At 35.1% G+C, this 13,051-nt stretch overlaps 1 protein-coding gene across 6 annotated transcripts in view; it reads right to left on the bottom strand.

Moving 5' to 3' along the window:
• dlgap4b (discs, large (Drosophila) homolog-associated protein 4b) overlaps positions 1–13,051 on the bottom strand; it is a 112,008-nt gene that overhangs the window by 15,934 nt on the left and 83,023 nt on the right. For 2 of the 6 annotated variants that reach the window (XM_028002167.1, XM_028002163.1), the window contains exons 6-9: positions 12,219–12,320; positions 11,379–11,526; positions 9,657–9,906; positions 9,235–9,387 (exon numbers count right to left, since the gene is read on the bottom strand). In XM_028002167.1, coding sequence (XP_027857968.1) covers positions 9,235–9,387; positions 9,657–9,906; positions 11,379–11,526; positions 12,219–12,320 — 653 coding nt within the window. The remainder of the gene's footprint in view (positions 1–9,234; positions 9,388–9,656; positions 9,907–11,378; positions 11,527–12,218; positions 12,321–13,051) is intronic. The other 4 variants (XM_028002168.1, XM_028002166.1, XM_028002165.1 and 1 more) reach the window with 3 other exon arrangements.

Below are 13,051 nucleotides of genomic sequence, written 5' to 3'. Positions count from 1 at the left end.
CTATTTAGACAGTTTATCAACAAACTGATAAACTGTCTCACCTGAAAAATGATTTCCATTAGTGATGCAACACACAAACCACAATGCGGGTCAAAAGTACGACAGGCTTTAAATAATGTCTTTGGAAATTTTCCAACCTAAAAAATATATTTTTTAAAATAAATCAACTTTGATGTTGACATTAGATTCATAATGTCACTTAAGTAGCTCAGACAGACAGTGATGGGATGACTTAAAATATGCAGCAACCCTACCTTGCTGCGTGTCGGGTTGCTGCAACCAGCCTTAAATATTTTTTTTATAATAAAATCCAACATTCAAGTTTCATTGCCGAATGCTTACTCGGGTCTAAGTCAGAAAAATAATCTGTGACATTAAAGTTAGTGGCAACTGGCAACGAATGAAATTAGTAGAAAGCGCTAAAAACGTAGGACTAAATTAGCTACTTACCCTCCCCTATGATGGAGATAAACGTCGTGTGTAATTATTAAAACAGAAAAACACTAAAAAAAGTAGCTGTTTGCAGCTCAGTCATTCATTTAGCTTGTCACTCCAGCTAAACAGCCGTAAGGACAGATATTTGCTCTTGTTTGAGGAGTTTCTCCCAGCTCCACGGGAGGAGACTTTGTGCGGTGCTTTCAGGGACGCCTCTGACATTAGAACTTCACCTCGGCGGATTCTGAGAATTTGCCACACCGTAAAACTTTCTATTTATAATTTACCCAACTTATGTGAAGTTAGTTTATGTGAAGTTAGTTTCTGCTTTTTCCTTTCCGAGTCATAATTCTGAATAATATTTTGTGAACAACTCATTCGAGACTCTAACTGCACCATTTGTAACTGGATTTGAATATCAGAATAAAGTCCAGCTGTATTGAAACAAATTCATGTTGAACAGAATTGGATTATTATACTGCATATGAATGAGACCTGCATGTAAATGCCTTTAGATCTAAATTGTTGTAAGTTGATACAGTATTCTTGAACTGATTTGAATGTATTTAGTTTAAATTTATGAAATAACTTTAGCTACTTATTGTGTAAGGACATCATTTCCAATAACAACAATATCAACATGAAAACACAACCATGTTGTGTATACGTCTGTTGCTAATTTCTTCTAATACTACTCTAAACCATTTGCTAAAGATTACTCAATAAAGATGCAACTCAAAATATGTTAAAAGAACATCTACAACAATCCTAGAAATAACTGGAGTGTGGTCTAATTACAGCAATAACAAAAATAACAAAACAACAAAAATAAACCAAAAACTCTTGATTAGGATGTCGTAAGCTATGGCACGTCAAAAATGAACATTTCTACACGAAAAATTCCCATGAAGGCAGCATATGGCTTACCTAGAAAATAACAGTAAAGAGCGCCACATGGTGGATGACTGGTGGTATGAAAACTTAAATCAATACCAAACTACTGACAATGTAATTCAGTGATTCTTGAGAAGAGGGACAAAACAGGTCCTATGGATAAAGCACAAATTTGAATAAAATATACACAAAATATATATTTTTTAAATTTCTGACTAAACTAACCTGGGCCATGTGAGCACAACAATGTATGTTTTCCGGGTGTTTGCTGAATATTTTTTATTTTAAACATTGTAGTAGGTGGATGGTGTCTTTAAAATCCCTTGTCCTGGAGCAGAACTCAATACATCATAATAGTTTAAAACAAATAAAGGAGTACTAAGATAATCTGTTATGACAATTAAGTATAAGTACTCAAGTAAATAATTATAAAAGTATCAATACATTTAATTAAAAATCATTTTTATATATTTTCCAACTCAATTGAAATTTGTCCCAATGGATTTAAACCCATTCTTCTTCTTCTTCTTCTTTTCCTTTTTTATGGCGGTTGGCAAACAACTTTTAGATATGCATTACCGCCATCTACTGGAATGGAGTGTGGATCGGGACGCTAACTATATACACCCCCCTCAAAACAAAACAAAACAATAAAATAAAAAAATAAAAAATAAAAATAATAATAATAATAAAATAACAACACTTAAATCTTTTCTATCAATTTTGTTTTCTTAAGATAAGTAATTAAATAACTTATATCTTTAGAATTAGAAATTTTTCCCAAAATATCTTGTAAATTTAACTGTAATTTATTTTCTTGTAACCGGCAAACTAATTTCCTTCTCTCAACAGAATATTTGGTACAGAACAACAAAACATGTTTTACTGTCTCTTCTTGACCACAAAAATCACAACTTCCAGTTCGATGCTTTCCTATTTTAAATAAATTACTGTTTAACCTTGTATGTCCAAAACGCAACCTAGATATAACTGTTTCCTCTTTTCTATTTTGTCCCTTTCTCCTCATTGCACCAACTTTTCTTTGAATACTGTACATCCATCTACCAGTTCTATCTTCCTCCCACTGTCTCTGCCATCTTTCCTTAACCTTTTGTTTAATAATAGATTTGATTTCTTCTCTACTAAATGGAACTAATATATCAATATCACTATATTTTGAAGCTAGTTTCGCATATTTATCAGCCAACTCATTCCCTCTTATTCCTATATGTGATGGTATCCATGTAAATATAACTAATAACCCCATTGCTTGAATTCTATATGTTATTAACTGAATTTCTAATAAAAGATCCGGTCTACTATTAGCATGATTATTTTTTAATGAATATAAAGAAGAACTTGAATCAGAGCATACTATGCTTCTTAATGGACGGACTTCCTCAATCCATCCTAAAGCTAAAATAATTCCCATCATCTCTCCAGTATAAACTGATACTCCATCAGTAATTCTTTTACATTTTTTAACTTTGAATTCTGGAACAATGAAAGATACCCCATTACTGCTATTTGAGTTTTTAGACGCATCTGTAAAAACTTGGACATATCCATAGTACTTACTGTCTAAATATGATTGAACCAAATATGGATCTGAAATGTTTTCTCCTTTCCTTTTCTCCAACAAAGTTAAATCAACAACATTATTATGAAATAGAGACGGATAAACTGGTGAAAGAGGAACTGTTTGACTAATGTTTATATCAGATAAACCAAAATCTTTTATAACATTTTCTATCTCCCATCCAAAAGAATTTAATTTCTTCTTTTCTTTTTCCCAACTAGATTTTAAAATGTCTTGACATGGATGATTTCCATCATGGCCCTTTAAATTACACCAATAATTGGACTTTAACTGTAATCTTCTGAGATTAAGTGGCATCTCTCCCATTTCTATTAGCAAAGCTGACGTTGGAGTTGTTCTAACTGCTCCTGTACATAACCTCAAGGCTTGATACTGAATACTATCTAATTTTTTTAATAGTGTTTCTGATGCTGACCCAAATACAATACTTCCATAATCAAATACAGACCTTATTAACCCAGTATATATTGATTTCAATGCCTTCCTCTCAGCACCCCATTCACTTCCCACCAAACACCTCATTACATTTAAAACTCTCTTACATTTATTCACTACTTTTTGAATATGATTTTTCCAAGTAAGTTTTTCATCCAACCATAAACCCAAAAACTTAAATTCCCTTACCCTTTCTAATTCATGATTATATAGTTGCAGTTTTAAATTTTCAGATGCTTTCTTCCTTGTAAAAAATAAAGTCTTTGTTTTGTCTATAGAAATTTTAAATCCCCATTTAAATGACCAGTCTTCTATAATACTAATTGCTTCTTGTATCTTTTTAACAATAAACTTTAAATTTTTCCCCCTCTTCCATATTGCTCCATCATCAGCAAATAAAGAACACCCCATTCCACTTTCCAAATTGTCAAACATATCATTAATCATAATAGAAAAAAACAAGGGACTCACTATACTTCCCTGAGGTGTACCATTCTCAACAAAAACCTTTTCTGACAATTGTTGTCCTATTCTTACTTGTATTGATCTATCTTGTAAAAAATCTTTTATCCAATAAAACATTGATCCATTAATTCCCATTTTTTTCAATTTAATTAAAAATCCATCTTTCCACATCATATCATAAGCTTTCTCTGTATCAAAGAAAACAGCCACTACACTCTCCTTGTTAACTTGCCCTTTTCTGATTTCATGTTCTAAACATAATAAAGGATCCATAGTGCTTCTCCCTTTTCTAAATCCACTTTGACATTTTGATAAATATCCCCTCTTTTCAACAAAATAGCTCAATCTTTCATTTACCATTCTCTCCATTATTTTACAAATATGAGAAGTTAAAGCAATGGGTCTGTAACTTGCTGGATTTGACTGATCTTTACCTGGTTTTAAGATTGGAACTATGATTGCTTCTTTCCATGCCAGAGGTAAAATACCCACTTCCCATATCTTATTATAGAATTCCAATAAAACCTTCTTAGATGAATTGCTAAGCTTATTAACCATAATATAAGAAATATTATCTTTTCCTGGAGATGAATTTTTTGATTTTCCTAAGGCATTGTTTAATTCAAATAAAGAAAAGGGACTATTCAATAAATCATTATTTCTTACATTTTCTTCTAATAAATTTACATTTTCATTAATTGTACAATTTCTTCTGCGGTTTTCTTCTGCGCTTAAATTATTACAACTATGAACTTTAACAAATTTTTTAACTAACATATTTGCTTTCTCCTCCTCAGTCACAGCAATATCATTTCCATCTTTCAAAACTGGATATCCATATTCCCTTCTAATTCCATTCATTCTCTTTATCATTCCCCAGACTTTTCGAAATCTTTGTTTCCCTACCTACAGAATCACAAAAATTACTCCAATAAACCTTTTTTGCATTTTTCACCGTTCGTTTAACCAGAGCTTGTGACCTTTTATATTCAATAAAATTCTGAAAATTCTGATTTCTCTTTAACAATCTAAAAGCTTTATTTCGATATTTAATTGCACCATCACATTCCTTCGTCCACCATGGAACAATTTTCTTCTTATATATTCCTTTTTTCCTTTGGATTGTTTCTCGAGCAGCCCCTAAAATGGCCTCACAAATAGAAGAATTTACCATATCAACATCCAAATCTATATTAACTTTTTGCATCTCTTCATCATTTATTATTTTATATTTTTCCCAATCAACATTTCCAAATATCCATCTTTCTAAGTTCTCATTAACAATTTTTCCTATTTCTTTACCAATTTCAATAAGTATAGGGTAGTGATCACTACCTATAGTTGATTCTCTTAATATTTTGCACTTACTAATCCCAGCCAAATTCTTTGAAACTAAAGTTAAATCTAACGCTGATTCTGATCCATTTCTAATATTAATTCTCGTCCCTTCTCCATTATTAAGACAAACCAAATGTTTTCTATCCATTATTTCTTCCACCACTTCTCCATTTGCATCATTCCTATTACCCCACAAAGTACTATAAGCATTGAAATCTCCACAACAAACGAACTTTCTTCCTATATTTTTAAACATTTCCTCCATTTCATCTAAATCCAATTTTTTACACGGATTATAAAAATTTAATATATTAATACTTTCTTTATTAATCCAAATTTCCACAGAAAACCATTCTAGTGAAGCTCCTTTTCCTAAAAATCTATACTGTATTCCTTGTTTTATAAATATTACACATCCTCCTCCACTTTCTTGTTCCCTATCTCTTCTAATACTATTATACCCTCTTATGACAAAATCTAACTCTGGTTTAAGCCATGTTTCTTGAATACAAATAATATCTGGTTTATTTTTCAAATAGTTTAAATATCCTTTAAATTCTTGTCCATTTGCTAACAAACTTCTTGCATTCCATTGTAAAATAAGCATTAAATTCTTCCTCCACCTTGCTTCCCATCTATTTCAAGCCTTTTATTTATCAACTCCCAAGATAAATCCTTCACAGCTAGAAATTTTTCTGCACCTTTCACTATAATCTTGATTTTTTCAGTTTTCTGTTTCACTTGATCAGTACAATTAATAACATAAGCCATGAATAAAATTAATTTATCCATTGTAATTTCCATTCCTGACATTGTTTTTTGACTTGGTCCACGATTTGGACTAGAAGACACTTGCTGATTTTTCTGAACTATTCTTTTTTCTTGAACACTTTTTGCTGCCTCTGCATAAGAAATGTTTTTAACTACTTTCAGCTGTTGAATTTCTGCTGCCTTTTTCCTTGCTTCACACCCTCCATATGCTACATTATGCTGACCACCACAGTTACAACATTTCAACTGTACATCTGCTCCACATTCATCATATCGATGATCTTCACCACATTTAGCACATCTTTGCTTCCCTTTACACACTGATGCAATGTGACCATACCTTTGACATTTGTAACAGCGCAAGGGAGGAGGAATATAAGGTCTAACAGGAAAACTCAAGAACCCAATTTTCACTTTATCAGGAAGAACATCACCTTGAAACTCCAGAAGTATCGAAAAACTTTCTATTTTCTCCCCATCCACAGATTTTAACAATCTTTTCAATCTCCGCACTTCACCACCATGTATATTTCTTTTAAGTTTTTCTAAATCTTCCTCAAGCGGAATACCTGTGATTACACCACGTGATACTCTGTTTTCTCCAACAATTTTCTTTTCACTCACAACCTTTTTACAAATGTTATCAATCTGCATGCTTTTATTCTTTTGTTCTTCAGACTTACATTTTATCAACATATTACCATCTCGCAAGATTTTTACAAACTCAACCTCCCTTATTTTCTTTTTTATTTCTCTAGACACTGCTATCGGACTGAGGTTTATGTTCATATCTTCCTTCCTGAATTTAAGTATTACCTTAAACTCCTCATTTACCATTTTCCTCCTAACCACTCTGTTTTCTTCATCTGAACTATATTCTTCTAAACTTCTCTTACTATTTAGGTTACCAATCTCTCTATCACCTTTCGAAACTTTTTCCTTCCCTCTACCCCTTCCTCTACCTACCGTAGTCCATTCATCAAAATCCATATCATCTTCATCACCACCCCCATCTACCTTTGTGGTCATCCCAATCCAGTCACACTCCAGTTTATGCCAACCGCCAAAATAACAAAACCCTTTGTAAAGTTGTTTCAAAAACTCTCGCTGCTCGAAAACGCCTGCTGCACCCTCGACGCACTCGCCGTCAACTCCAACTCCCTCTTAAACTTCTCAGCCTTTAAACCCATTTTGTCTCACTTCTCAATATCACTGAATGGACCTTACCAAGCTCCGCCCACAACCGACCCACATGACCGCAAATCTCACAAACAAAGCCTCGCTGCGCTTGTTTCTATGTAAACATGACTCGATTAGTGCATCATTTCTACCGGATTTTCACAATATATCAGCTACTAAATGGACAGAGGAACTAACAAGTTCATGTCATCATCTGGGAGGAGGTTACTGGTTTCTCAGTCACAAGCTGGTTGCAAACCTGAGGCCAGCAGGTGTCAGTCAGTTATGGTAGATCTGACATTTGGTTTGATGACGTCAATATGAGAAGCTACAGACTGATAGGAGGAACCAAAGAGCTCTGTAAAGGTAAAGGCAAATCTTCTGAAGTTGGGTTATAATTAATTTAATTTCACATAATTACCACGGTAGAAGCCATTTGTTGTGTATGAAATATATTTGTTCTATTTGATGTTTGTTGTGAATGACGTAAACTCACAAAGGAACGAGGTAATTAGTCCAACGTTTAGAAACTACAGCGGCTGTATTGAGCCACAGCAAAGGTAAACAAATGTAAAATAACCCGAACAGGTGATCAACTCAAAACCACTCCTACCTTTTTACTCTCTCTCTCTCTGTAGTTTAAGCACACCTGTTACCGTGGCAACCGCCTGCGCCCCGCAAGACGAGCAAAGATTACGTTAAAGACAAAACATTCAGTCCGTTACGATATCAAGTTTGCAGGCTTGATCTTTATTTCTCGATTATTAATCAGAGCTTCCCTGAACACAGTGATGGTTGATTGACTAGCTGTACTTGGTGCTAACGTGGCTAACACGAGTAACAATTTAGTCCAAAGCCTTTTCTGCTAAAATAAAATCTTTAGTGTATGTCAGATACAGACACATTGCATATTGATCTGTTTAGCTAACGTAAGACTGTGTAGCAGACAGGCTTCAAGGTGTACAAGTTGTATCAGTTCTGCCATTATGCTGTACTTAGCTAACGGGAAGCTAAGTGTGTTTGTGAGACGGCCACGCACGTGACCACGTAGAATGGGCATCAGCCAATGAAAAGCGGCCCCTGTGGTAAGGTCCATTATGTATCCAGGCAACAGTCTAGAGACAGGAAAAGCCGCTTTCAATAATATGTCATGTCTCATTCGTTATTATTCCGCCTCTGTGATTTTAACATTAAAGTGAAAACTTGTGTTTTTTTGTTTGTTTTTGGCGTTGTCCTTAACTCAGTGAACTAAAGTCACAGACAACTAGAAATTAGATTTGATGTTTTACACTGCTGTCCAACAGTTGGGTATCACTTCCCAAACAATCTTTTAAGCCAAGGCTTCTCAAACTGTGGTAGGCTACATGTATCACTGGTGTTACGTGGGTTGCCTTTAATTGCACTCTTTGTGTCAGCCATCAAAAAGGTAAATAAGCTTACCAACAAGCAAAAAGTTGAATTGTTCAAGCTCATCAATCTCGTGTCAATCAGGTGAAGTTAAGTTGTTTCAAGAGTTGTCACTATAAAGTGAAGCAGGTGCTGGTGACATTTCATTTATCTTTAAATTCAGAACATGAATCTGAGAATGATGACAAGTTATCAAGCAGGGAGTGTCTTAGCTTTTCAAACACTAAAAGAGCATCTTTACTAACATGTTCTGTATATGTGGAAGGTGAAATAATACAGAAACCATTAGAAATTGAAATAAACTCTTTATTACTGTAGCCATCGTTACCTTTTAAAACACTCCGCAGCCATATTGGGTTTTGATGTCATGGTTTCTGAGAAACCTGTGACTTCCCTGCTTGGAATTTCAATTTCAGGAGATTTTCTGCCTGTTTGTACAACTAGACATTTCTACAGACAAAACCTATTAGCATGATTTTTTGATTTCTGAAGGAAATCAAAGGCAGAATCACCAAACATCCTTCAACGAACTACAAAAGGTCCTGTTTTAAAATGTTTGACAGTACAACATGTATTTATGTATTCACTGAGATGAACAAACACTTTGAGAAAACGTTCAATTGAATTTTATTTCTTTTTTTTATAATATAAAAATTCATGAGAGCTAAACTGATTGGATCTTTTCAGGGGAAGAGATTTTGAGTTGTTACCTGTGTGTGTGGGTAGGATGCGTGGTCTGTCTGTCCCGAAACGCTGAAGAAAAATTGCAAGTTGTTTCTCCTTTGGGGCTTTGTCCAAGCCAGTGGCTATCAGGTAAGAGGCAAACTGTTCTTTCCATGTCTTCCATTGTGTAGAAAGGTCGTCTAGTGTGGGCAAAAGAGGCTGCATTTAAGCTAAATATGCTACTTTGGGAAAAGCTGGATGATCAAAATCTTGCTAAGGACCAAGAATTAAAAGGATGCAAAGTGAAATACAAAGGACAGCAGGAACTTGGACCAAGTGATTGTTTATCACAGGAAAGGGGTGACAAAAAACAATGCAAGAAAAAAAGCTGGTATTTTAAAAGATTTGATGAGATCAAAACCTTGTTTTTCATTGTTTCGTAGTTGTTTTTTTTTACAAAAGGACTTACCAGTGCTGGTGCTGTATGTGCGAACAGAGGAGTCAGTTGGAGGTGGAGAGCAGCCTGAGTCTATGGAAGCGGTGTCGTCGTCTTGGGAACAGCCAGCCTGGATAGCTCTCAGGTAGCTGTGGCTGCGGGATCGGAAGCATGTCGGCATGGGCATGTCCGGAGGCTCCGAGATGTCCTGAGAATGGATATCTCTGAAGGCGGACACTGAGCTTCTGTCTTCGTAATGATGACTTTTTTCCAGGTCTCGCAGCTGGACAAAGACATTACAAAGGCATGGGACTATTTAACCCCACAAATATGTTTTTTTCTGATTTTGTTTCCCATCAAGAAACTGTAGATGTGATGTTTTTTAAAAAAAAAGAACATTTAAAAGTAAAAGAAATGGCTGCCTACTTTTAGTCTGCAATGTGCAACAACTGTGGACTAGTCAGTATTTGACAGATATGGTTTGAAATTTCAGCAAGCCAGTGCAGACGTCTCTTCACTGACATAAATGAGACAAAGTAATGGGCATTTTAATGACTCACTGACTGTAAACGGAAGAATATGTGGAGTAAATACGAGGGACTCAGCACTAGAGAGATGGAAACGAAGCTGAAAATGTAGCGGTTATGCCCAGCTCTATCAATGTAAACCAGAAAAAAGGTTTTCAGCAGTCATTTCTTTTATTATTGTTATGTAATCCTTGTTTAAAAAGAGTGAATGTTAGACAACCTGACAGGAAGAGCTTGCGTTTGGCCTGCTGCTGCTTACTAAATAAGCTCTCTAAATACGATACATCTCTTCACAGGAAACTGCTCTAATACACGCGTCTTGTAAGAATTTGGAGGCAAAGATTCGGTCATTAGAAAAAGACTCCACGGCTGAACTTCATCTCAGTGACCTTCTCATTGGCAAACTAATGCCCCCTCTGTTAGTGGACAAATTAGACCTCTAACTATCGCCGTCACCTCATTTGTCTTTTGGGGTAATAACATTAATACAAGACAGCTGGAAATGTTCTCTGGAATCTCATTATATCAGTCATTATAGTGTAAATAGTGAAAATGGAAATGAGAGTGCAGATCAAAGTAGAAACAGCATGGTTTAAGAATGACTAGTCATTCAAATGTTCACACGGAGTGGGGTTTTGTGCGATAGATAGACACAAACAACTGCATGATTATGAAGAGTAAAGATGTTTTCAAATTTTTTAAAAGAGTAATATGCAATTGTATCAACCCCTTTTATTGTGACACCCCTACATAAAATCAGGTAAATAATTAGTAAACCGTATTCACCCGTGTGTTATTTAATTTTAGAATACACACAGCTCTACTCTTAATGCCCCATTAAACAGACAAAAATGTTTATCTTTTTTTACAATAAAATTGCACTGTTAGTATCCTTGTTTTTGTGAAAATACATAGCAGGTGGTGGCTGACAATTTACAGAAAACCTGATATAATTTATTTATTACAAGCCTCTCATGGAGAGCATGAAGACGATGGTAATGGAGCTGGACCCAAACATTTCAAAAAACACTTTGAGGTTTGTGGTTGTCTAGTATCAAAATGTGAAAATGTTAAATAACTATGAGTTATTTTGCCAGAGTGACACTGTGTATAAGAGACATGACATAATGAAGTAAAAAAAAAAAAAGAAGTTATTTTTGTAGCCCCAAGCAATTTCTTTCTTTTTTTTTTCATGGTTTTTGTAAATAATAAAATAAGCAATCCTAACCTGTTCTATGCCACTACGTCTGCCCAAGGTGCTGCAGGCCTGGCTGAAGCTGTCTTCGTCCCACGGTGCCAAAGCTCCTGGTCCTCCAATACAGTCCAGATTATCCAGGCTGCGATTATTTGAGAGTTCTCTGAGAGATGGAAGACAGCTGGAAAAAGAAGAGTGAAATCAGATTAAAAAAAACATAGAAGTGTTAGGAATCTGAATAAGAGGACGTAAAAGAGACGTGGACAAAAAGCTGATGTTTTCATATCATGACCTGAAAGGCAGCAGGGAAATATTAACTAAATGATTGATCACCAAACCAGGAATTGAAAAAGAGATAAAAAGCGGAGATATATTTTACTCAAGGCACTTCCTTCATTTCCTCCTTGATTTATGTGTTCTCACAAATCTTAAAATAGTCTCTATTCCAATTTCAATTGTCTTGAGTCACCCAGTACAGAATTTGAGCATGCAGTGCAGTCAGAGAAAGAATGCACACAATGCAGCAAGATGAAAGGAATCAAAAATGTTCAATAACGTCTCTAGACTTATTTTTGTCTAAATTGTGATAATGGAATAGCTGTGAAGCTTCATGGTACGACGCAAGAAGACAAACGATGCTTACTGCTTTATTTTAAAACACAAATGATGGTACTTTGAATCCTAAAGCAGATGATAGCTACAAGCTAACAATAAGCTAGCAGTTGTTTGATGCAGTAGATGACTTTTGCATTTGGAGTTTTAACTCTACAAGCTTTCCTGAGGGGGGCAGTGCAAAGTCACTGATCACAAATAATCAATCGCAAGTGTTTTGTACTGCAACCCTGAGGAAATATTTACAGGCCTCCCACTGACCTGCTCATTGACCTGCCCAGCTGGTGCAGAGAGGACACACTGTGGAGTGGAGACCACAGGGCATCCAGCTCCCCCTGCAACAATGTGAAATCCAAGGTTCTGCTGCTAGCACCAATCAGGTAGGTGCAGAACGAAAGAGAGCAGGATTGGATGATCAGAAATGGATTGTTGCATCAGGATCAGTCATTCAAGGGATGTATTTTATAAGTTTGTGATAGAGAGTGTTGTCTTTGTTGTTTTTGAAGAGCCAACACCTTAGTTTCTTCAAGTATTGCAGCTTAGGTTGTATGTTATGTAATATTTATGCATTTTTACACTTTTATGGCAGTAAATCTTAAAAACAAATTACCTTTGGATGTTAAGAGAGTGCCATATACTTACTGCTTATTAATAAAATAATAGAACACTGAAAAAATGTTTACCAATTTTCAAAATTCACTGTATTGCCACAAGTATTTGCTCATATGGCTTGTGTGACATCGCATTCTTAAATCACAAGGTTTAATCTTTAACAGCTTAATGTCTGGGAAGGATTTCCATCTGTGTTAATATTAATACAATAGGAATACAAATCCTCCAAAAGTGTACTGGGGAGGTCAGACAATGATGCTGGACAAGAAGGCCAACATCAATGGATGACATCAAAATATGCCAGCCCACACTGTTATACTTTGAATAAAATTTTACACTGACATCCAATCATGGTACAACAGTGGTACAATCCTCTCCTGAAGTGTTCAAAACCCCAGAGAGCAGATACCATGTCAATATGAATCATAGCTGGAGTCAAATTGAAAAGGTTTGTAAAAAACAAATTACCACAACAAAAAAAA

This window comes from Xiphophorus couchianus, chromosome 20, assembly GCF_001444195.1.
Source record: "Xiphophorus couchianus chromosome 20, X_couchianus-1.0, whole genome shotgun sequence".
In the NCBI taxonomy this organism is placed as follows: Eukaryota; Metazoa; Chordata; class Actinopteri; order Cyprinodontiformes; family Poeciliidae; genus Xiphophorus; species Xiphophorus couchianus.
Note: the sequence above shows the minus strand (reverse complement) of the source record. Positions and strands in the feature narration are given on the sequence as shown.